At 42.4% G+C, this 26969-nt stretch overlaps 1 protein-coding gene across 6 annotated transcripts in view; it reads right to left on the reverse strand.

The window, feature by feature from the left end:
• The window catches only part of GRIK1 (glutamate ionotropic receptor kainate type subunit 1), a 590068-nt gene that overhangs the window by 158639 nt on the left and 404460 nt on the right, over positions 1-26969 (reverse strand). For all 6 annotated transcript variants that reach the window (XM_004713100.3, XM_004713098.3, XM_045284535.1 and 3 more), the window contains exon 5: positions 926-979. In XM_004713100.3, the coding sequence (XP_004713157.1) occupies positions 926-979 (54 nt within the window). The remainder of the gene's footprint in view (positions 1-925; positions 980-26969) is intronic.

Raw genomic sequence — 26969 nt, forward strand, 5'->3', positions numbered from 1 at the left:
GAGAGAGAGAGAGAGAGAGAGAGAGAGAGAGAGAGAGAGAAAGAGACTGACTGACTGACTTCAGAAATGGATAGCATGAAAGATTTCACATCCTTTTAATATGTTCAATACCCTTCACCTTTCTCTCCTATTCTGATGGTCTTTCCAGGTTTAAGACTTTGAGGAGTCCCTGGGTGGAGCCAACAGCTTGATTGACAATCAGAAAGTTAATAGTTTGAAGCTCCAACCTGGAGTTTCCTTGGGGGGAAGATCTGGTGGTACATTTCTGAAATGTCACAGCCATGTAAACTTTATGGAGCACTGAATGTTCTACTCAGACACACATGGGGTTGCTATGAGTCATAACTAACTCCATGGCAAATAGTTTGGTTTGGGGTTATTAAAGTATTTTTGGGATATCAACCCAGACAGTGTTTTTCTTAAGGGTGTAAAATGTTCCATACGCAGAGCATCTCCCAAACCTCTGTCTTGACGGCCTTCCAACTACCTGGCTGATGACCCCTGGGTGGATAACCTCACTATCTCCCCGATGCAGGTGGGTGAACTGCATCAGATCAAAGGAGGCAGGGTCACACTTGAGTGTGCCTTCTAATGTATATAGGAATTCTAGATGATGCTTCATTATGATTCATTTATACTTTGACAGTTTCCATTTAATAAAATGTAATGGAATTTTCATTTTAATCCCTTTCTGGATGCACATGCATTCATGCTCATTAAAATAAATAGAAGGAAGAAAGAAAAGAGGAGAAAATTCCCAAAGTTGTGGTTCAGCACTAGTGGGTTTAGAGAAATCTTGGGAAAGTAGACTAATCTACGTGGCAGTCTCCTGCCTTTGACGCCGTTGGCGAGTGTGACTTTAAAAGAACTCTGCGGAGGAGATGGTTCCTATTCTGTGGAATGCGTTCCTACTGGACTCGCTTACCAGGGTGGTGAAAAAGTAGTGATAGTACTCAGTCATCATGCCCATGAACAGAATCTGCAAAAGGAAAAGACGAGGTAAGAATGGGAAACAGTATAACAAGAAATCGACGATTCGTAGGGCGACTGACTGTAAGAGCACCGGGACACAGGACGAGAAGGAACCAGAAATGCGCAGATGCTGACAGCCAGACGCCAGATGCCAATCGGAGGCTGATGGGGCCAGGATCCAAGTCCTTCCCCTCCAATACTCCGTCCAATTCATGTTTGCTTTATGTAGAAATGCACACATCTAACAGTCACATTTACACATAGTTTATGGTAGCAAATACAGTTGGTGTTTTATTTGGAGTTTATCCTAGCAGCACTGGATCTTTTCTTCCCCGGGTTTCTAAGTAACTCCAGCGTTAGGGTTTTTAGCTGATTTGAAGACATCCTGAGTTAGGCTTCCTCCATCCATCGCAGGTCCAATCAATGGGATTCATAGGGGTTTCAACAGCTGATTCTTCAAAGCCAATCACCACGTCTTGCTTCCTGTCTCATCTGGGTCAGGAAGTTCTCCTGGGATTTGTGTAGCATCTGGGTCAGGAAGTTCTCCTGGGATTTGTGCAGCATCGTTGCAACATGGAGGGTGGCACGAACAGATGGTGATCAGGTTGCACCTGAGGTGCATTGACAGGGATCTGAAGTAAGGTCTCCTTAACCAAAGGTAAGAGGTCTGCCACTGAGCCTCCTGTGTCCCCTAAAACTATAAACCAGACTCACTGCCATTGAGTCAATGCTGAATCACAGCCACCCCTTGTGGGTTTCTGAGACTATAACTGTTTACTGGAGTAAAAAGTCCAGGCTTCATTCTGTGAAGTTGCTGGTTCTGAACAGCTGGCCATGCAGACTAATCCAAACACATAACCATTATACCAATAGTGTGTATAGATGTATGCTCTATGGGCATTCTTAAAAAAACAAAACAAGAACCAAACCTTCAAATTCACTGCCATAGAGTTGATTTTTTGACTCATAGTGGCCCTAGAGGGCAGACCAGAACTTTGCTTGTGGGCATCTGAGACTGTAAATCTTTGTAGGAATGAAAAGTCTCATCTTCCTCCCATGGGGTTGCAGGAAGGTTCAAACCTCCGGGGTACTGTGTAACCCACTGTGCCCCTCATCGGATTGACTACAGAGACATATTTAGTAAGGATTTCTTGATGAGGCTGCCCCTGCAACTTACTACATTCTCATTTTATCCCACAGAATGGGTAAGGGAAATTAAGAGTTAGTTTACAGTAAAAGGAGATGATTCCTCTGCAAATTCATCACTATCTTCTAATTGTAGTTCTCAACTGCACAGCTAAGAATCAAGATAGAGTATTTATTGTGGTTTTTGTTTTTACTTTGTGGGGGAGGGCAGGAAGAGTTTGGAAGAAAGGACCAGCACTGTAGGTAGAGGTGGTTGCTGCTGTTAGCTACTGGTTTTGCCCATTCCTGGAGGCGCCATGTATGATGGGATTGGACTTTTGTAAACACAGTGCTTCCATTGATTGCTTTTCAGAAGTAGACCATAGGCCTGTCTTCCTAGTCCGTTTTAGTGTGGAAGGTCTGCTGAAGTGCGTTCAACACTCTAACAATATGCAAATGTTCTCTGACAGACAGGTGATGGCTGTACTTGAGGTGCACTGACTGCCTATTGAACCTGGTTCTTCCTTACGGAAGTGGATACACCTATCCCTCTCTTGTCTACTATCTCATTATCTGGCATATTGTGTTTACAACAGTAGTTATAAAAATTGCTACTATTTGCACATTAATATTGGTTGTTGGGTAGGCAAAAGCCCTGTTAGTGTAGTGAGCTACTTGTTGGGCCGTGAATTGCAAGATTAGCAGTTCAAAACCATCAGCCCCTCTTGGGAGAAAGATGAAGCTTTCTGCTCCTTTAAAGCATTACAGTCTTGGAAACTCACAAGGATGATTCTACACTGTCCTACAGGATGGCTCTGAGTCAGAAGTAACATCATTATAGAACTACTAACCCATTGGGATGGTGAAAAGTATATGTCAAGTAGGCTATGGCATGATTTTAAGTGGTTCAGCGGTTATGGAATGATGTAGTTTGGCAGTTATGGAATGTGGAAGTCGATAGTTACATAGTGAAACTGCTATCCTCCCCCTGGGATCTGATGTGACTGTCTTCCACGTTTGCATAATGTCAGTCATTACAGAACCACATGGCACCTAATCAAGCTACCAAGTGAATAATGTGGGGTTTGAAAACTCCAACGAGTCTGTTCTACTCTGGCACTGAGAGTCTTTTATGAGAGGAAATCCTCTGGAAGGCACATAACAACAGCCTTCAAAGAGGAGACAATAGATCTCTGCTGTTTAAAGTCAGCTCCGTTACAGTATTTTGTTCCAGCAGTCCTGGGGGAACAAGACAACCAGAGATTTTGGGCCCATCATGGAGCTGAGAGAGTTAAAGTTTATTGTGCCAACCTGGGCGATAAACCTATGTGAGGTTAATTGAACGACAGACAGATAACTATCTTGGGGAGCCTCACCTTTCTAGTTCTTGGGTCTCTTGCTTTGTGATGGTCGGACCAAGGTGCAACTGCCTTGGCCAGTTCCGTTTCAGCTTGCAAGGCTCACTTCCTGTAAGACATCCCTGAGGAAAAGCTGCATGGACCTACCCTGATGCAACCCTGGGTGCTGGAGCAGCCAGGTGGAGACCCTTGCCAGCGCTGAGATGTTTACACATTCACTGATTTGGCTTTCCTCCTGCAGTTGGCATCATTACATGTGTTTTGTGAGATGGAAGAGGACTTTATGGATTGGTGTCGGATATATGGGTTAATGTTGAACTTGTGGGGTTGGGCAGTACTGGGTTGGGATGTTTTCTTGATGTGCACTTACACTTTATATGAAACTTTCTCTTATACATGAGTTTCCATGGATTTGTTTCTCTAAAGTACCCAGACTAACATGGAACCAAGGTGAATTTACATCTCTGAGCTTAGGAACTGGGTTTCTGTATGTCATGGCAAGGCCTGGGAATCACTGCTGTTGGGAAACAGGAACATTGGTATAACAGACCACAGATTTTCATAATTTCAATTGGGAAAAGGATTGCAAGGTCTCTGGAAAGGCAACACCAGTTACCAGAGGTCCTGGAAGGCGCCTGACAGATGAGCAAACTGGAAAGATTTAACATGCAAAGAAGCAAAGAAGAGGAGAACTAGTGACTAGCCCAGAGCATGCAATGAAGAGCAACGTAGCACTTCTTGTGCTCTGCCTGCTAATATGGAAACTACAGGAATATTTAGTGAAATTCTACTGTCATGAAGGTAAGACAAATGACAGGGAGCTCTCTCTATGAATCATGAGCCCACAGCGTGTAAGTCATTCCTACAGCGGTAACAAGAGCAGGCACACAAAAGGATTTTAAAATGAGTAGAATAGCTTTAGGGCCATCAATAACTTTTAAGGCCATGCATGGGGAGGTCTTGTTAGCTGGTCTCTTATATCATTTGTGCATAAAGAGCTAACCTGCTGGGGTCAGTCAGGAATCTAATTTTTCACTTTGGTCATTAGGTAGTGTAATTACAGCCAAGACTACCTTTAGAAAGGGAACTGGTTGAGTTTTATATCAAGATAGAGAGCTGGACACTGAGGTCTACAAGACTGTTTATGCAACTGAAAAAGCAATACAGAGACACCGAGGTTTCAGCCTTTCACTTCAGCAATGCCCCCTACCCCAGCCCACTACCTTCCTTATAGAATTATTTGATCACCATTTTTTAAAAGCAACCTTTCCAACCACACATTGTTGCTTCTACTATTATTGTTTGTAATTAAAAAACAAAAACATTGGACCTGCTTTTTTATCTAGGGCTAGGAAAGAGACACGAAGATGCAGTGTGAAAAAGCCTGTGTCCTACATTTGTTGCAAGTAGGCCTGTGTCTTCCTCGCCAGGTACACTTTTCACTTGGCATACTAGAAAAATTCCCTGGTCCCTCCTAACTTGTTGCTTGAGTCAGTGCCCACTGGTTCTTTCCTTGGGCATCCTAGAAATGGAAATTTAAACAATAAAATCAAAGTGTCATTGTTAAGCATTGACATGCTCAATGTTGTCAACAAACCAGAACCAAGAGGAATGAGATGCTACCAGATAAAATTTAAAATGCCAGTGACCCAAAGGGAGTGCCTTTTAAACAATACAACCTGAGGCTGTCAATGTGATTTTGACTCATGTGACCCTGTGGGACAGAGGTCAGCTGCCTCAGAAAGTTTCCAAAGCTGCACATAATCTTTATGGAACAGACTGCCACATCTTTCTCCCTCTGAGCAGCTGGTGGATTTGAACCAGTGATGTTTCATTTAGCTGGGAAGCCTTTAACCACAGCAACACCAGGGTGTCTACTATTCAATAACAGCCCTTGTAATTGTCTGTAGACTGGTTGGGATTGGCAGCCCTGCCATCTAATAGTAGCATATTGTAAAAATAAAAGTTTGTATCACACTATGATTTTCTTTCTGCATGCTGGTATTTCAGATTAAAAAGCTATTAAGAGAATAAGAAAATGTCACATCAAGATAAATGAGTTTATAAAATAAAAAATACATAATCAAGATCAAGGAGTTTTCTAATAGTTCTTTGCAAAATTGACTTCCTCCCCCCTCAAGAAACACTACTTCTTTGGAATTGGAAGCAGTACTTCTCTGCTGGACCAAGTAGGTGGTGCTGCTATGTGCATCATGGTATACAGACTTTACCAGGTAAGAAACTAGTTCTGACTCCATTTAACTGTTAATGGCACAGCATGCATCATGTCACACAGACAGACAGACAGACAGACAGACAGACAGACAGACTGTAGAAGACTTTGCTTAGAATTGATACCCAATCATAGTGACCTTCTAAGAGAGAGAGAGTTCCTGTGGCTGTTGTTGTTAGGTGCCATCAAGTCAGTTCCGACCCATAGCAACCTTATGCACAACATAAGGCTGTGCTGTCCTGTACCATCCTCACAATTGTTTCCATGCTTGAAATCTCTGTTGCAGCCATGCTGTCACTCTGTCTCCTTAAGAGACTTCCTCTCTTTTGCTGCCCTTCTACCCAACCTAACACGATGTCCTTCTCCAGGGACTGGTCTCTCCTGACAACATGTCCAAAGTATGTAAGACGAAGTCTTGCCACTAAGAAGCACTCTGGCCATGTTTCATCCAGGATAGATTGGTTTGTCCTTCTAGCAGTCCATGGTACGTACAACAGTCTTATCTAGTACTACATCGATGCTTCCTCTGTTTTCTTTATTAAATGTCCAACTTTATATGCACTTGAGGCAATTGAAAACACGATGGCTTGGGCCGGGCCTTACTCAGTCCTCAAAATAACACTCTGGCTTTCCCAAACTCTAAGGATATTGTACAGCAAATTTACCTAATGCAATATGTCTTTTAATCTCTTTACTGCTACTTCCATGAGCATTTATTGTGGATCCAAGCAAGTCAAACTACTTGACAATTTCAGCCTTTTCTCCATTTATCGTGATGTTACCTATTGGTCCAGTGATGAGGACTTTGATTTTCTTGACATTGTATTGTAATTCATATTGAATGCTGCAATTCTTGATATTCATTAGCAAGTGATTAAATTCCTCCTCACTTTCAGCTAGCAAGGTTGTCACCGGCATATAGTAGGTTTTTAACAAGCCTCCCTCCAGTCCTGATGCCACACTCTTCTTCATATAATCCAGCTTCTCTGATCATTTTCTCAGCATATAGATTAAGTATTCAAGGCTGACGCACAACTTTCCTGACTTTAAACCATGTAATACTCTCTTGTTCCATTTACACAACTGCCTCTTTATTCATTTACAAGTTCTGAACACACACACAGTGAAGTGTTTTGGAATTCCCATCCTTCACTATGTTATCCATGGGGAGTAAACCTGTCTAATAGGGTTTCTGGGACTGCTCTTTACCAAAGCCAACTGCCACATCTTTCTCCCATAAACTCGTCAATTAGCAGCCAAGTTCTTAAACACTATGGCCAGCAACCCTATTCACGTCAATAACATGTCCCCTTAATTGCTTCCACTAACATACTCTTTAAGTAACAGCTGTTTCCTCATAGAATTATTTTATTAAAAGAGCCTTTGGCATTATATTTGACTTGGGCTCCAGACATGCAGTTGTAAATGTATTTTATAATGTATAGATACAGTCTGTATTTATATAAAGAATGTGTTTAGTGTTTACAATCCCTCTTTCGTTTGGAAGCCCCTGGGATGGAAGTGATAGTGGTGTTTTTAACTTTCAATCTTGAAGGGCACATGATAGAATTGCGCTTAGGTAGGGCCGTGATTAAATGCTTGACGTTAGCTGAAATGTCGTGTAAGCCTACTAGCTGTTCTGAGGGAGAAAGGCGGGAGGTCTGCTTCAATAAAGATTAAGTCGTGGGGAACCTGGTGGGGCAAGGGTCCCTGTCCTATAAGGGACACGGAACTGATGTGATGGCAATGTTGTTTTGTGGGGGAGTGTGTGTGTGTGTGTGTGTGTGTGTGTTTGGGTGGGGTCATGTTCTGTCTCTGGCAAAGTAGGTGGGGACATAGACTGATGTATGTCATCCTTGAAAAGTCTTATTATTGTCAAAATGTCACTGAATGACTCTGCTCTGTTTCTTCAGTACCGTGAGTCATATGAGTCATGCGGATGCCTTTGTTTTGACTGCTATGAAGTTTAGAGTCTAAACTGAAAATCCACTAGCAACTACTTGGGGACATATGGTTAATATGTTGTGTGCACTAATTGCACCCAGTTTTGATGTTTTTCCTGCTTAATTTAGGTCAGCTCCGCACCCCAGCCGCAAACAAATGGAACTCACGGCCGTTATTCAATTCCGACTCATGACCTCCTAGAGGAGGGAGTAGAACTTACCCTGCGCATTTCTGAGACTGTAACTCGTTACGGGAGTAGGAAACTTTACCTTTCTGTGGATCAACTCCGACTCTCTTAAAAAACAATGTAGATTTATCACATTGTTTCAAAGACATTTTTTCTAGGTTGCTTCAATTCTTTGTAAAGATGAATGCAGATAAATAAATAACAATTTGGGGGACAAGCTGCATAACTATTTTTACCTATAAGGAGAGGTGAAACTTTTCATATTGGATACAAGCGGCTTGGGTAAGAGAAATAGCAATGAAGGCCTCCGATTCACCAGTGTTTGGTTTGTTTTTCCAAGTCACCATTCATAATTAACCATATGCTATGTTAACATACAATCAATGACAGGAAAGTCAAAGTAGATAAACGTATTATTGATATTCCTGTCCATCTACATAACCAATCTGTAAATCACCATTTGGAGAGCTCGGCTGGTACTCTTTAAGGGCTTCTCTATATTATGCTACTGAATAGGGGAATGCCAGTTGGCTGCTCTGTAGTTTCAGTGCCTAGAAATAATGAGTATTTTGTTTGTTTGCACTGACAATGACTATACAAAAAAAGCTAGAATACCAAAAACTTAATATCAGAATAATAAAAAAACAAACATACAAACAGAGGCAGGACAACAAATGACTTACTGTTATCAGCTTTCTACCCACTGGCCTGTCACCTTCCTGCATTCGGCATCATTGCATGTGTTTGTGAGTCTGAAGAGGACTTTATAGATTGGTATCAGACATATGGGCTAATATCAGACTTATGGGCTTGGACTGGACGGGGTTGGGATGCTTTCTTAATATGTAATTACCCTTTATATAAAACTCTCTCTTATACACGTGTGAGTGCCTATGAATTTGTTTCTCTAGTATACTCAGACTAACACAGGGTCAAAGTCTTTCAAGAACATGTTCAAGTGCCCAAAGAAGCCTTTGCCATATTTAAACCTGACCATTCCCCGGAATGCACTGCAATGATAGGAAGATAGCGCTCGAGATTTTCTCCATAAATTCTCAACATCCATTACTTACGACAGTCCAGCTGGCACAAATAATTGACATAAAGAAGCTGATGGGCTTCAAAAAGTAGCATGGTACCTGGAGTGATCCGAAGCAATTTCGAGGGGTTCTTGTAATATTTACATGGGTCTTTATGACTGCTCCTCTCTATTGAAAAATAGGGGTAGTAGGACATTTATGTTGACTAACCTGAAGTATATTGCTACACTTACAGCCTTCTCAATATCAAGATAAATACTAACCATCAGACATACTTTCTAGTCAATAATTCCAAGTGACCAAGTTCCAAACGTGTGACATGCATAGTAGCCAAAATAACAGTTTTACCTCAGGACAGAAATAGGTTATTTCAGTATGGGAATCTCCAGGAAACCAGTTGGCCACCACGCTCCTTATTATGCCTCAGAATAGTAATTTTAAGAAAAGGGTTTGCATTTTAGAACAGAGTTCTTGCTTCCTTGCCAGCCCTGCTGTCATAGACTACATCTTCATTAGCTCTTGAGTAAAGCACACTTTGCCACATATTTTTTTAGCCATAGTCATTGATAAAGTAAGCTATGCATAAGTTGGCCTTTAAAGGAGTTGTTATTGCTGTTCACACCATTGCATCATTTTAAAGTATGCCTAAAGAAACAATAATGGAACATCTAGAAAATTAGCACTGGTCTCCATAGACACGTCCTTCAGATATGTCCCGTTTTCTTTATGTGATAGGTTGATTACTATCTCTTTGAAAATGTCCATGTCCTAATTCCAAGCATCAATGAATATATTACCTTAAATAGTAAAAGGGATCGAAGATTCTTGACAGCAAAATTATTTTAGACTATCCAGCCAGTCCCCTTGTAATGATGAAGGTCTCTAGCAGAGGGAACTAGGAGAGGTAGGAAACAGAGAAGCTGCAGGACAAACAGTGATGTGACGGGACCGGACAAGCAGGGAGGGCACCTCCGAAGCTGGAACAGAGGAAGACCTGGGTTTTCCTCCTAAAGCTTCCAGAAGCCCTACAGTACCACCACCACCTTGACGTTAGACTTCTGACTTTCAGAATGCCAGAGGACACCTTCTTGTTGCTCTAAGCCACCGAGTTCAGAGTCATTTATTAGACCAGCAATGGGAAATCAGTGACCTCATCTTTTCGTCTTTCTCTGATGACAGTATATGACACTGAACCGTTCATATTATCCTCCAGTGCATGGATCAAGGGGGAACTTGAGGTTGACGTTGACTCGTTTGAGGTCGACAACTTTCTGGATGTTTTGTGTCCCCTCTTCCTTGTTCACATACACATGCATGCACATGGATGCAAATGAGTGCCAGCTACACATAACAGAGGCTAAGATTTTTTCCTTCCATCAGAAGGCAGGGCTTATGCATCGTACAAACACATTCCTCCTGCTTCTCAGTTAAAGAAAAATAAATAAATAAATGAAAAGCAAACAAGAACAGTAACAAAATGCGAAAACAGACACTTATTGTCTTGTGGGTTTAGAGGCTACAAATCTAAATCTGGACACCATCTGTAAGGGAAAGTTCTTTTCTCTTTCAGTCTCTGTACCCCTGGGCATTCATTTGCTGGTAGGAGGTACTTTCCTCTACTGTGGTAATCTCTGTGTCTGCGTTCCCCTTTTAAAAGACATCACTCAGAAAGTTTAGAACTCACCCCACTCTGGTAGGATCTCATTAACCCAAGAAAACAAAACCTGATTGGGAAACAAAGTCATATTTACTGGTTTAGGATTTACTTAGTACTTAAACATCTCTTTCTTGGGGCTATAATTCAACTCATGGCAGGATGTTCCACCAAGGTTTGGTGACTGAGATAAGCAGCACTACTTGGAGTGCCTTTCAGTTGTAGCTTCTTCAGAAGCCCCTCTCTCTAGAACGATGACAGGGAGAGGGGAGGAAGATGATATTAATAGATATTAAAAACAAAGTAACATAGCCCTCTACCCAAACAGCCAGACTGCATCCCCCAGATGTGCAAGAGACGAGCTTATGCTGTTTGGGGAATACAGGCTGCTGAGAGCAGAGCAGGGAAGATTTCCTGCTGTAGAATGAAAGAGTCAATGTGGCGAACAGGAGAAGGTAGAGCTTTTGAAGGATAACATGAACCTGAAACAGTAACCACTCTGCAGCATGCAGAAATCTGCTCCAAAGACAAGGCCAGGACAAAAATACAGTCTGAGAAATGTTTTTAGCAGCAAAGAATGGAATGGAATCCAGAAGCTAGAAAGCCCCAGAAACTGTGCAATGTCTTCATACGAAGCTTCCTTCACAGGAGCAATAAAAATTAGACCTTAAATTTGCCTGCAGGTAATAGTTTGAGCATCAAGTGTATTGTTGTTAAGTGGTGGGATTGCTGACTTTATGAAGCATCTAAATAATCTCTAGGTGGAAAATGCTGACAGACTAACAAAGAGGCTGCTTGTTTGATTTCCCCAAGACACATCTTAGAAGAAAGGCCTACTGGTCTACTTTTGAAAACCTACAGTCACTGTACCACCTTCTGGAACATAGGACGCTACTAGGAAGCGAGCACATAGAGTCACCCAGAGTTGGAATCAATTTACTGGGTACGAGTTGTTGTTTTGTGTCAGTTCCAAGTCACAGAAACCTCGTGTATAACAGAAGAAAGCACTACCCAGTCCTGCATGATTTTCACAATTGTTTTTAAGTTTCATGTCATTGTTATAGCCAGTGTTAATCCAGCTTATTGAGCATTTTCCTCATTTTTGCTGCCAAGCATGATGTATTTCTCCAGGGACTAGTCTCTCCTGAAATGTCCCAATTTTGTGAGGCAAAGTCTCACCATCCTGGCCTCTAAAGAGTATTCTGGCTGTAATTCTTATAAGACACATCTATTATTGGTATTTTCAATATTATTCACCAGCAACATAGTTTTCATGCATCAATTTTTCTTTGGTCTTCCTTATCCAATGTCCAACTTTCACATAACTTGGGTGAAGTGTCGTCAAAGGAACACCCCTGCTTGTCAACACTCTAAGGAGGTCTCGTGCAGCAGATGGGTGGCGACTGGCTCTCTCAAGCTCACTGTTATAGAGCCAATGCCAACTCACAGTGAGCCTATAATTTCTTATAACTGGAGTGAAAATCCCCATATTTCTCCAGCGGAGCAGCTGGTGTTTTTAAACTGCTGACCTTATAGATCTTGGCAACAAAGTAGGCTCTTTTTATTATAATTCAGTAAATTCTCATGGATATAAACCCTATTCTTTCCTTACTAGAGTTCGGTAGCTTTATAATGTCATTGTCTCCCCTAGCTTTTAAGCGCACCACAATACCCATTTCAGTAGAGACAATTCTAACACAGAGTGACCCTGTGGGGCAGACTAAACCTGCCTCATAGGAATTTCTTCTACAGAGAAGAAGATGGCCAAATCATTCTCCTGAAGAGAGGCTGGTGGGTTTGAATTGCCAACTTTTGGGTTAGCAGCTGAGTGCTTCACCATTACCAAGCATAAAAGGTAAGTATTTACATTATATATTGGCATTGGGTTGAATTCAACTCACAGCCTGCCCTATATAGGATTTTTGAATCTCATGACTCAGAATCTTGATGGAAATATAGCTTCATTTTTCTTGCCCGGAGTGGTTGATGAGTATGAATTTCCAGCCTTGAGGTTAGCAGCACCACTAGGGCTCCTTATTTATATTCTTTATGTTAGAGTTTCTCAGTGCAGTAGAAACTCCAGAATAATTTTTTTAAAATATCAATGTCTGAGCTCCATTCTAAATAATTAGATAACTTTTAGTCTCTTGGTTATAGTCTAGGCATTGTTAGCTATTAAAATCACACTAGGAGATATTAATGTGTAGCCAGGGTTGAAAACCAGTGAATTTTTTAACCAGATTCATATATCAAAGCCATAAAATGATCATAACTACCATTTTCTGACTATTACAACATGTTTACCATAGTGATAGCTGTTCATAATGGGGAGGAAGTATTCTCCTCAAGCTTTTGATTTGCAATATGAAGCTCATTTTCAATATTTGAACCCAGGTTCAATTTCTGCCCTGGGTTCTTTGTATTATATTAGTTCATTAATTGAGAATCAGAGGTATACATAACAAGAAATACAATCATCTGCACAAAGTCCTTTAGGACCGTGAGACCGTAACTGAAAGCACAGGGTTGTTTGGTGAGAGGAAAATTAGAACCACCCGAGTTAGAGTTTCATCCTACAGAACGCCTCCATCACGCCAAGATGATGACGTGCTCACCTTCATTCAGCTCTGTTCTCTCCAGTAGCTGGACCCGGTCATAAAAGGTTCTTCATTAGATGATGTTCCAGGTACCATGAGGAGTCTCACTCATTGTTCCTCCTTTCTCCAAAAATTCAGACCTACATTGCTTTTCTATGATGACACCTCTCCAGGTGCTCGGGTTAATTAGAGCTTTGCTTGTCTTGCAATTTAGATTCCCTTGGTGTTATGGATCAATTCCTGCCCCCTAACAAAGCCCTAGCCTATAGTGTCTGTGGCCATGATGGCTTTATTGAGGCTGTTCTTCATTAACAGGAGGTTAGTCTTTAGTAGGGTGTGTTCTAATCGATTCACAGTGATCGCCTTATGGCAGGGAGAGGCAGACCAAAGGAAGACAGTTATGTTCCAATACATTATGCTACCATTGCAAGGAACATCTGCGCTGCCTGAAACTGAGGAAGGCCCCAGGAAAAGATGATCTCCGGGGGCCTGTGGAGAGAACATGTCCTCCCAAACTCGGAACTTGTAGTGCTAGCTCAAGAACCATGAAAACAATGCACCTCGGTTCTTAAAAGCCCGTTTGGGGTATTACGGCAGACTTAGGAATCTAGCACACTTTGGTGGTGTTTGGGAAATACTTCGATCTCTTTAATGATGGCACCTTTCATCAAGAAGGAAGAGGTTGTAAAAATATAATGCATGTTTTGTTACAATTATATAATGAATACAATAATAGGGACTGGATCAAATAGATATTGCAATAACACCGTGTACAAGGTGTAGAGGGATGAACTTTGTGATGCTGTTATTGCTGGATCAATTCGACTTTGACTCAAAGCATCTGTTTGCATCACAGGACAAAACATTTGTCTTGTCCTGCACCATCTTTGTGTGATCACAAAGACAGTATGGACTTGACACCTATGGCATTGGGAGGGGAGAGGAAGGTGCTGAGACATCTTGAACAGGGATGAGCTAGAGTTTGCATGAACAGTTTTCCAGGGCATATGGTGAAAAGAAGAGGGATGGTATCTGTGGCAGAGAGCTCAATTATACAAGAACAGGAGGGAAATTATGAAAGATATGGAAAAATGAATATGACTAAAACATATTCAGGTGGAGAGTCTACAGCATTTTATAACTAACAATTCTGACTCATAAGGATGGGGCAGAACTGCTCCTTAGTGTTTGAGAGACGAGATCTTTACAGCAGCAAACAGGCTCATCTTCCTCCTACAGAGCTAATTGGTTGGCTTCTCCCATAATGCCACAGGGCTCCTTCGTGCTGAGAGGTTTGGGAATCACTGTAGGCAAGAAGGTAACAAAGCATATGTCCTTGGACCATGCTATAAATTTCCCCTACATGTTGCTATGATGGAAACACTATGGGACCTCTGTAATCTATGGAGAAGACCCTAAATCAGAATGGATTTGACAGTAATTGATCCCAGTATACAAGAGTTTTTAATGTATTTTATTTCCCTTACTTCCTTGACCCAATCTTTGGCATACAGAAACCACACAATAAATCTGACTGCCATATAAGTGGGTGAAATACACATGACACGGGACTGACTTACTTTACATGACAAGATTTGGTTAGTGGTTGAGGGGCAGGTAAAGAAGATGAGTCCTCTTGGCAAAATCTCGTCTACTGAAGCACCTCAGAAGCAGACCCGGATAATAGAGCAAAGTGGTTTTTAACCTGCTTCAGTCTGCAGGTTCCTTTATAAAGTGTCTGATAAAAGCTATGGACCCTGGCACCCAAAAGGACACATTCAGGGGTATCTCCCAGTACACCCAATTTTGAATAAAGCTGGGGTTCACTCATCCTGCTATAGGCTTAAGGCATGCTCCAGTATATTGGTCCTCAACACGATTTTTCCCAAAGCACTCCACCCCTCCCTAGTCCCATGACAATGGTAATTTTCTCCTAACTCCTAATGCAGCTGAAGCTTGATGTAGCTAGCATTAACCTTTAGTTCATTTCGCATGTATATCTGTCATTTGCATTTCCTCCCAAGCCAAGTTGAAGCAAAGCTACATCCTTTTCTAAATCTCCTCTTTGGAGGCTTTTGAGAATCCTCAAATGGGTATCTGGACACAAAAAATAGAGATAAATTGTGCATGCTTTTACTACACTGTTGGTTATTTGTAGAGGTTAATTAATTCCTGCGTATATTTAATAGCATACTCATATCTACGAATTGCCTCTTCCCACTAAACGTAACTGTGTACTTGGGGACTGTAAATAGATTTTAATATCAGCCTTCGAGAAATATAATTAGGAAGAGAATGTGCTGCCAAAATAATTATATAATATACTACAAATTACCATCCAGTTAGTATAAATTGAGATTCATCATTATTATAGTGTCAAGATTTATCCAAAGTAATGAATTTATCATCAGTTAACTAGCTCAAAGACCATCAGAGGACTCTGGGAACTTTAAAAAAAAGAATGAACTGCTTAATTAATGAGGTACATTAACCGGAAATTGAACACTGCCTTCTCTTTATGTCTCCCGAAACCAAACTCATTGCCATCCAGTTGATTGGGACTCATTGTGACCCTATATGTTTTGCAAATGATGAGGGTAATGAATGTACAGATGTGCTTTATACATGGATTCCCCCCCCACCCCCAGTTGTATAACTGGGGACATACTGGAACTAGGTAGGCCTGAAACAGGATCTTTTTTTAAGTGACTTCTAAAAAGGTGAAACACACAGGGAGACCCACACATATCAGAATCCACCTACATACAGGATAAGACAAGGAATGTCATCAAGGAAGAAGGTCATCCTTCCCTGCCCTCAAAAGGATGTCCTATTCAGACTTTTAGCTTCCACATTTGTGAAACAATAAATGTCTGTTCTTTAACATCAACCCCTTCTGGCATGCCTTTTAGGTTGTTAAAGTGGTATTAGGAAACTAAATCACATAATAAGTGCTCAATAAATTACAGCAATTTTTTTCTTCCAGAGAGAGAGCTACGCTTGTCACTGGATCTTGCCAATGCTCACTCTACGACTCTAGCCAGTCCTTACCACATTAGAAAAATAGGTTTACCATCTCAGAAACATTTGTGGGCATTGGATAGATATATTCTTGTAACATTCATCTTCAAGGTTTCTTTTTGCTTTAAGGAGGAAGGCTGTCTGAAATTCGCCTCCTTCCCCTGTCTCCCAATAATGGTGTCATCATTTCCTTCAATCACTTCTCAATAAATACTTGATAAATAAGAGAATGACTTTTCTATGGTGTCTCTACAGGGCCAAGGAATGGTTGATACAGTCAACGTTTCTTGAGGCCTCGTTTAAGCCGGAGATCATAGATGTTTAATAATAAAAGGAAACTGCTGCATTCAAAGAAATCCAAGGCTTAACTAAACTAAGCAACTAGTATGTTCCAGGCCCTTCTCCTCTGGGGTAAATTGCCATCTCCAGTGTACTTGGCAGCAGCGGAACAGAACACATGCTCTCCTTTCACTGTCTGAGGTGCTTCGAATCCCAACCCGGCACTCGTGGCGGTGTGAGCTCCAGAAAGTTACAAAATCTTTCTGAGCTCTGTCCATTTCTCATACATAGAATTTTCTCATAAAAATTAAACAAGTGATATACTGTACTTAGCACGGTCCAGGTGCCAATTTTTCAGTAAAAAATAGCCTCCAAAGCTCTTGGGGCTCTTGTAGGTGTTTCTGACCAGAAATCGCAAACTTGAAGATGTGACTTAGTGGAGACAGGTTGCAAATGGAGATGTATGACCTCCCCACACAGTGTGGCTGGCCCCGACTTGGTGTTTTCTGCATTGAGAGAGGATGGCTGATGGTGTCTGAGTTCTGCAGAAACATGGAATAAAACCCATCCAGTCACCTCTGCTTACCCTCAATCACCACTACCGGCCACAGATGACGGGGGAATCGAACAACATCATTCTTTCATTAAGTAGCACTGTTCTTGCACTCCTGTCTAAGGAATCTGGGTGTGAAAATGTGCATTAACCCCCCCCCCCACACACACACACACACACCCGACATTGTTTTTATGTCAGTTGAAAGGTGGGAGAGCAGGAGTGTGCAAATGTTAACGAGACAAAAGGCAATATAATTCTGCAAAACAGTCTGGTATTCAAATGTTTTGTGTGGACTAATGGCTCAAATACAGTCTAATATTTACTGACACAGTGTTCTGGGGGGTGGGGATGGGGGTCCCTCCTCAGACTTACTCATCCCTGTAAACAAAGCAGCCGATTTCATGCATCCCCTGCAGAATGGTCACCGGCCTCTCCTGCTCTGGTCCACTTCAGGGACTGGGACCAGCCTCCTGGCAACTTTCCCTGCTGAGAGGAGATTTTCAGAAGCCCTGCCTCCCACTGGCCTGCCCACTCCATCAGGCAGGGTGTTAGCATTCAGGGCTCCCACTCTGAAACAATGGCTGGCTTTGTGGTCCCTACCCCGGGTTTGAAAGCAACTCTGCCGCCCTTCAAAGAGCTGCATTTATTTGTAGGCAGTCGACTTGCAGGCTCAGATGCATTATAGTTCTCAGTGACACAGGGTTTCAAGGGTTGAGGGAATTGAGCCAGAGTGGCATGGTTTCTCCAGGCATGGATGCCACAGCTGAGAGCACCGCATACCGAGTTGGGTGGATGGAAGGAGATTACAGAGATTACTTATCAAAAGGAAAGGAACTTCTCTCACTCAGTTCATGGCCCATTTGTTCGTTCGTTCATTCATTCATTGATTCATTTTATTCTTTCACTCTGCAGAGCCCTACTATATGCCAAGTAATGTACCAAGGGCTCAAAATTTGGGGAAATATGACCAAGACAATTTCTCTATCATCTCAGAGTTTATAGTCTAGTAGGAAATATGACAAGTAAATGAGTAGTTCTCCTTATATTAATTACAGCCTTTATTGGGTGGGAACTACATTTAAGCAGAGTGCTGGCTTAAGGCACGAGCAAGGTGTTCTACTTTACCTGTTCTCTCAGAGAAGCTGGCCCTGGGGAACCTCAGGGAATGGCTTGGGGAAAGTAGTAGTAAGAACCGGACAGATTGTCCCAGAGTCTTAAGGATGGGGGGTGTGCGGCAAGGAGGCTGGAGAGAGAGCAGAGTTATGTCGTGCAGGTTATAGATTTTTGCATTGATTTCAGAAAAAGAAGGGAATATATTTAATACTTATGAGGTGATTATAGGGATCAGATTGCATCTCTATAATGTATGTTGGAATCCTAACCTGTGGATGTAATCTCACACAAGGCAGTCAGGTAACAGAATGCAATCTAATGTAATGAAATGTCATCAGTCAGTTGAGGTCAGGAAAGTGCAGAATGGATCTTGAGCCTAATTACTTCTAAGTAATATAAAGACCAGGAGCAGAGACGGAGGCAGTATGCTCAGAGGGAAACAGAAGTCATGTGAGGATCCTCTATAAGTGAAAGAAGAATGGAATCAAATTGGCAGGCATCCGATTTGAACTTCTAGCCTACAGACCTGTGAGAGAGAAAAAATCCCCTTGTTTAAAACACACAGATGCGGTGATTTTATAGCAGCACTGGGTGACAAAGATGGAGGCACTGCTTGATGGAAACAGTTAAGGTGCTCCGCAGTTTCAGCAAAAGCTTGGAGAGTTGAGTCCAGCCAGAGGGCCCGGGGTGGGGTGGGGGTGGCGTAAGTCTGGCAATCCACTTCTGAAATGTCAGCCATTTGAAAACCCTGTGGAGCAAAACTCTACTCTGACCCATGTGCGACCCTCATGAACAAGGGAAGTCATTTCATGATCCCTAAAATTCAATGCTAAAGTGAAAAGAGATTACTTCAAGGGTCACTGTGTCCATTACCTCCCAGCACCGTTCTAAGTACATTGTAGGTGCCCCATGCATAAAAGCCTTCCCATCCTGAGGTTCAAACTTTGAATCCCTCTCTCATCAGCCACTTCCTAAGTTGAATCACACTTACTTTGAGGTGGGCAGTAAAGAGTTAGCTGCGGGAAGAGTGGGCCTTGGGAAGTGAGGGAGTACCTGAGGGTGTAAATTATTAACAGGCTTGGGTGCTAACTGAAAGGTAGGAGGTTCATGTCTATCCAGGGAGGCATCATGAAAGAATGGCCTGGCAAATTACTTATGAAAATCAGGCACCCCAAGCCTACAGAGTTCTAACTCTACTCTGACAGCCATGGAGTCCCCTTGAGGTAGAATCAGCTCACCTGCAGGTGCTTTGGTTGTGGTTTTGGAGGGCGAGCACGGTGGGTGCCTGGAGTTTTCACAATGAATGCTGGGAAGAAGAGAGCAGCATTGTCACAAAGCTGCAGGAGCCCTGTGGTGTGAGCATGGTGAGTGGCCGTGCAGCACACCCTGAAGTCGTATAGGTCCTTGTGAGAGGTGTTAGATATTGGGCATCTCTCAGCTCTCTCAAGTCATGGAGAGACTTTGTTCACAGGAAAAGCCCTTTCCACTGTCACCTAATCAAGTCTTGACATTTGAATTTCGAACAGATTTGGGGGAAATAATTTTTCAAATTCTCATCATATGGTACTTGTTCAATATGAATGGAAATAATTGCTTTGCTGACGTGATTAGCATGCCCAAGAATAACTATAGACTTTGCCTCAATTTTCACTTTAAGATAAATGACAAATGTCTTCTTTAAAGTATATTTGATTTCTCCCCCCTCCCCCCCCCCCCCCCCCCACACACTTAACTGTGATTAAAAAGTGGGAAAAAAATGTAAGGAAGGTGCAGGAAGTGTGGAGAAATGCATATGAGAAAAAAGGCAATGTTGACCTGGCAGGGCACATTTTCTCAGCAGTGATTTTAGTCACAAAAAGAGAAAAGCTATTAATCCTAATTTTATAGAAGAAGAAGATGAGATTGGCAACAAGTGGTTGCATTCTTCACAGACTTTTCTGGAAATCTAGAAAGTAATTAGAGACTCTGAATGGGTTCAATTCTTTGTAGAGTAAGTGCACAGAGTCTCTGAGATTAGACTCACTGGATGGAGACCATATACCTGGTTGGCTACTCTACAGAGGGGGACCTTTTCTTGACTCTGGTGGCACACCAGGTTAAACACTGAGATGCCAACCCAAAGACACAACAGTGCATTTTTATTTCTCACCTATCTGAACTTCCATTTCCTCACATCTAAGATAAGAGTACAAGTTTACCCAGGGAGGTGATTCGATTGTAGGAAGCGGAATGCCCAGCACCATTCCTGGCACCTGGCAGGAGTCCCAGTGATGTGGGCCCCTTCCCTTCCTTTGTCTCCACTGGGAGAAAAGGTTGATTGTAGGGTAGCCAGAACCAAGGCCCTGAAACCCTGAACATTCCTTTTCCTAGGGAAGAACTCAGCAGGCTAGCTTAAAGTAAAGTGGCTGCCTTTCCCCTCAAAGCTTGTTGTCATCAGCTAATGGAAGGTTACACCGTGTACAGAGTTACTGGACCTCATTTCAAATGAAAACAAAACAAAGGAAGAATTCTTCCTAGACAGGTCACCATACTTTTCTTCCATGGTGCTGCTTATTGGATTTGAACAACCGACCTTCCTGTCATTGGACAAACAGAAATCATTTGTATCACCCAGGGATTCTTAGCCAAAAGTAAAAGCAAACAAACAACAACAACAACAAAAACCTTGCTGGCAAATTGATTCCGACCTGTGCCAGCCACGTGTTGTAAAGTATACATGAGTTCTGTAAAGCTGTCTCGGCTGTCAAATTAATGGAAGCCAAGCCTTTCTTCTGCAGCACTACTGGGTGGCTTTGAACAGCCAACCTTTTGATGAAGCAGTCAAGCACAAAGTTCTTTGTACCACATACAGAATGTTCTAAAATCTCAAATCTCACTTTTCAAACAATAAGTAGCTTCTTGAAGACTCAGAAAGCCCATCTGTGTCATTGGAAATTTAAAAAATGACCAATTGTGCTTTTACGTGCAGTAAAAATCTTTTTCCAAGGTGACTCTGTGTTGACTCCAACTTTGTACCTGTCAGGGTCAGTTAGCAGCCAAGGGCATTGAGCATTTGCACCACTCAGTCACATACACACACACACACACACACACACACACACACACACACTGTTGTGTGCTGTCCAGATGAGTCCACTCCTAGTGACCTTATACGACAGAGTATAACTGCCCCATAGGCTTTGCTAGGCTGCAATCTTTATGGAATGAAGGTCTGAGATTCACACCCACCAGGGGCTCCACGAGAGAAAGATGTGGAAGTTTGCTTTCTATATGTGAAAGGGCTTCAAAAGCTCATAGAAAAATTCTTTTATAATTAAATTCTCTTTTTCCATGAACCTTATGCAGCCTCCTCTTGTGTACACATCTCTATGGATCACCCATGCACAGAGGATGGTAAGTCAAAAATTATTGCCATAAAAGCATATGCAAATGTATTAAACAAAGTATAAACCTATCATTTCTCTACAAACCCTCCACCATCCTCTCAGAAGGCGGTGGCTCCTTCTCTCTCACCCACCCCAAAGAACTCCATGCGCTTCAGTTCACACCAAATCCAAACGGGAGTTTTGGCAACCCCGAAGGACTGAATTCATGTTTATTTAAAATGTTCTTTGATTCTGGGTAACCAACAGAAATCAGAAGGGGCAGAATCCGGCCTGCAGGGTGGATGAGTTTTTACAATGACCTTCTTATAGGGAAGAGGACATGGTCATGATGCTGGACCATGGTCATGAGGAATAAAAGGTCCTTGTTGCTATTTCCCTGGTGTGTTTCTCACTGATGCAGTTTTCTACTTTCTTAAAACGTTTTCAAAATGAAGCCCGCAATTGAACTGTATACTTTAAGAAAACTATCAAGATTACTCTTCTGAAGTTCCAGATAAGTCACTGTAACATGCTGAGCTGACCTTAGACTTAATTGAGCCAGAAGATAGATTCCCTAGAAGTCATTGTTATGATTCCACTCTTTTCTATGGACACCTCCAGCAGACTAAGACAAATGTATTGCTGAGAGACCGAGTCTTCAACCATCCACTGACCATCGAGACATAACATGTTTTCTTTGGAATGAATCCTGCATGTATGAACTGATGATGACAGGTGGCTCGATTAGGGATAAAGGGGGTTGTCACCACAGAATGCCTACTCTAAACAGAAATCGACGGGCAGTGCCACACTAAAGGGGTTTCAGGAAAATCAGGCACACTAATTAGACACCTTTTGAAAAATCCAAACTGGGCATGCACAGACCCAGGCCACCTAGGCCCAGGTAGAAGCCAACCTGGGCGCACACCCATAGGCACAGAGACATGACATCACCCAGGGGTGCCTCAACTCAGCCAGTAAGATGGGCCAATAGCCTCAACCATGCCAGAGGGAATAGAAGGGGATACATATGGAGTGAGGGCAGGCCACCCACCTTCTCTTGTTTGGGTGTTCTCTTGCAGGTCAGAGGGCAGGGCCACGCCCTCTCCTTCTGGAACTCTCTCCCACAGCCCCCTGTCTCTCAGGCCTGTCTCCCTCCTCTGCTCTCTGGATTTGCATTCCTGTTCGAGTCCTCCTTTCAAGTGTTTTCCCACACTCCCCTGAAGTGGCTGGCGTGACCATCTTCACTCTCGAACTTTCCCACAGCCCTGCTGTGAGGCCTTGTACGATTTCCAGAGATAGCGTGTACTTTTTGAGACTGTAATGCCCGAAACTGCCTTTTCCCTCATAAAAGTCACTTGTATTACAAAGTGCATCTGCTGCATGAATTGTGTCAGCATTGAGAAGCAAAAACCAAGGTAAACCACCGCAGAAAGCTAACAGTAACTGTGCTCTTTGACTTACGGGTTTGACTATCTGAGAAGGTACCACAAAATGGAATTGTGCTGGGGGGAGTGAAGCTTTCATTGTAGGCATTTTTCCTGCTAGGTGAGGATCCAGCAACTTGCTCTGAGTTAGTGCACCCAGTGCCATTACCTGGAAGGTTCTCTCTGGTCACAGTGAATTTTTTTGTAAAAGCAGTTTTACTTGAACCCTGTTTTTTTTTGTGATGGCTGACTTAAGAGAACAGTGTGTAGCCATGAAATTTTGTTTTCTGCTCAGGAAAAATGTCACAGAAACTATTGTGATGTTGAACACAGCTTATAAGGACAGCACTATGGGGGAAATTCGAGTGTACTAGTGGCTTTCTCATTTAGAAAAAGGTGAAATGTTGATTGATGAAAAACTTGGTTCTGGACACCCATCAACTTCCTGAATGTACGAAAATGTTGACTCATAGTACATTTGGAGTTCATTCCACCGGGTCAGACTGTTAATCAAGCTTTGTATTTAGAGGTTCTGAAAAGATTGTGTAACCCTGTGTGATTAAAAAAGGCCTGATTTTTGGCAGACGGGACTGGTTTTGCCAGCAAGACAATGCACCTGCTCATGCAGGCATCTCAGTGCATCAGTTTTTGGCAAAGCTGCCTCTCTTGCCGTACATACATTAGTTGCCCTACACACCTGACCACAACTTGCCCTACACACCTGACCACACTCCATGCAATTTCTTTTTGTTGCCCTCAATGTAGAGGGGCATGAAAGGACAATGAATTGATGACACAGAAGAGGTGAAGAAAAAAACAAGGGAGGTGCTGTCAGCCATCCAAACAGATGAGTTTGAAAAATGTTTCCAAGAATGGAATCACAGATTTGGCAAGTGCTTTAAAGTGATAAGGGTTTTTTTTGTTTGTTTGTTTAAATTTAATTTCAGAGCTTTGAAACAAAAATCTGGTTTTATGGGGTACACCCTCATAGATATACAAGAAGACTTTAAAAGTTGGTGAAAAAATAGGATACAAAGATAATGACATTTTTCTACAAACTTTCTGAAGCCCTCTTTGTGTGCTTGTATACTTATCGGCATGTATAAATATACAAAATCATATATGAATATACAAATGGATATATGTGAGCACATGTAAGTATGAGAAAGAGAAAGATTTGATTTCCTACTGGTACTATTCCTATGGAGAAGCCAGCCTGATAGAGCTTCTGGCTGAGATTTTTTTTTCCTCCTGATGTTGCTGCATTTAATTCTCTTTTTAATGATGTAACCTCTAGTCTACCGGGAAAGAGTCCCTTACGTCATAGGACCTTTATGTTAAAATGTCTCTAAACAGAAGAGAAACTCTAACAGTCCCGCTCCATGCCCACAATGCACTTTTGCTCTTGCTTGTTCCAGACCTGCCCTTTGGGATCCGCGAGGCCAGTTATGTGCACCAAATGGGTCTCTAACAAAGAGTAGCTTCATCAGCAAATCATTCTCTTAAATGCAACGGAAGTCCCCAGCCTGGCTGTAACAGGCTCATGGGAAGGGATGCTTCTTTGCATTTTCAGGGCTTTACATAAAATTGGGGTGTTTTTCTCAGTTCTGGTCCACACTCCATTACACATTTTAATGAACTGTATTAAAATTCTCAAATGAAGCCTTCAGATAAAGGGCTGCTGATAGTATTTATTTACCTCTAAAGTCCTTTAGTTGTTGGGATTACTGCAACATACTTGCTTGCTTTCCTGGAAGAAAATGATAATATCTGAAGATTTGTTAATGCAATATCATCTAAGCGTAACTAACAAATACCTTCCATCAAACTAGAGTGGCAACATCTGGTGGTGGAAAAAGAGTTGGGGGGAGGAGGGGAGGGATAAATGGGTCTGAGTTTCCTGTCCTGGGTTTGTTGCTCTGAGACAGTCATTTTCTCTCCTATAGTGCCAGAGTTAGGCATTGGTGGCTCAGTGGTGGAATTCTTCCCTTCCATGCTGGACACTTGTGTTCCCAGCCAATGTACCTTATGCACTGCTACCACTGGTCTGTCCTTGGAGGCTTGTGGGATTCTGTTTTTGCTGGTGTTGAACATGTCTCATTGGCACTTCTAAGCTAAATAGATGAAAAGGAAAAGTGGTGATTCCCATCTGAAAATCAGTGAAAAAACAAACACCCATGGATCACAATAATCGGATTCCCAACCACTCATGGTGATGGTACGTGATCCAGAAGCATTTTCTGTTGTCTACGTTGGGCTGGTCCGACCTTGCGAACACTGGTGCTTCAAGCTTTGTAGTTCTCTCCTGAGGGACGGGGAAGGCTACCTGTACATCACAGGGTTGTCAGCATCCTGAGCCTGTATTCACTTGTTGTCTGGAAAGTGTCCATTCCATGGGGATGACCAAAAACACATCTTAAAACAAGCAATAACAAAGAAATCCTTGCCATTGAGGATACGCCAACTCCATCTGGTCCTATAGAGCAGAGCAGAATGAACTCGTGGGGCATCGGAGGCTGTAAAACTTCTCAGTTAGCAGCCACGTGCTTTAACCACGGTATCACCACAACTCCTTAAAATGTATCTAGACATTTGCCCAAAGTCCAGCAGGTAGGTAGAGGCAGGCACTTGGGAATAGGAAGTGAATCGCTCCAATCTGACAATCACTAACCTATGGGATCTTTTTAATATCTTCTTCCACTTTGTTTTTACCCCCTCTCCCTTCTGTCATAATTCCAGTGGCATATCCTGATGTGCTCATATATTATGATGTTGTTTTATTGATGTTGATACTCTGAACATTACTCATATCTTTTTTTATATGCCCACAACTGTGAAGATTAATACTTGGTAGTACATTGTTTATAACAAACTGGAAAAAAGAAGAATGTTTTCAGTGACCCGCCATGTCTTTATTTTATTTTTTTACTGTATTTAGACATCTGCATGTCTGATGAGAGGTCCTAACACCAGGAGGAAGGATATGTTTAGGACAAGTCAGGTATTTTGTCAATAAAATCTGGCTCAAATGATTATTCATCTTGGCATATTATTCCTGAGCAGCAAACAAATTAATGACCTTTGGGCTTCATTCCTGAAATATGGCTCTTGGAGTAATTGGGGTGTCTTGATCTGGGACTTCCAAGTCACCCCTGAGGATTTGAGTGAGAGGAGCATGGCCGGACCAGAAAAGACTCGCCTGGGAGGCCAATCTCAGAGGCAGGGTTTAGCGTAGCCTGCAGAACATGACTAGATGGCAGCGAGAGAGTGTGTAGGACTGGCCAGGATGAGCCTGGAGCTTGTCAGCTCCGAGAGCTTGGGCAGGGCAGGGAAGGAGGGAAGGTGGGGTGCCTTCTCTGGAACATAGCAGCTCTGCCTTGGGGCCTTCCCAGACTTCCCCTGTGCGTCTCTTTCTTATGATGATCTTGATCTTCATATTACGTACATAAATATAAATTTATATTATCTAAAGCTTTTACTCTTATAAAACCAGTAGTTATATGGTATAGAATCTTTCATGACATCTGTGAGTCATTCTGTAGGAGCCCTGGGGTTGTTGGTGATCAGAAAGGTCAGCAGTTCAAAACCACCGTCAGCTGCATGGGAGAAAGACAGGGCTTTTTGCTCCTATGAACTATTACAGTCTCAGAAACTCACAGCGACAGGTCTAGCCTGTCCTACAGGGTCATGATGAGTTGGCATTGACTGGATGGCAGTGAGGTTTTTTGGGTTGGTTTTTCTGTTTTTGTTGTTATGAATCAATCCAGAAAATTGACAAATCCAAGAGCAGTGTCTTCCTTCCTGGTGGTAAGGTAGGATTTACCTTAGGTGAGTAGGGTGAGGGAGAGGGTGCTGGGAGCAGGGGAGCCAGGAGAGTAGGGGACTAGATTAAGTTCCACTTTCTGAGAATTGGCTTTATGCGGTTTCTCCTTCTCAGAAACTCTCATTTCACCCTTGTCTTCTGCCAGTCTCTGCTATCAGGAATCGCAGACCAACAAATGCATACACAGGACCACACATCAACAGCTGTAGACCATTCCAGCAAGGGGCTCCACTTGAACTTCCTGAAGCCCCTCCTTGAAATGGTTCTGAAAACTC

The sequence above is a fragment of the Echinops telfairi genome, unplaced genomic scaffold, assembly GCF_000313985.2.
Source record: "Echinops telfairi isolate 266 unplaced genomic scaffold, ASM31398v2 ScPeMD7_7469;HRSCAF=8507_0, whole genome shotgun sequence".
Taxonomy (NCBI): Eukaryota; Metazoa; Chordata; class Mammalia; order Afrosoricida; family Tenrecidae; genus Echinops; species Echinops telfairi.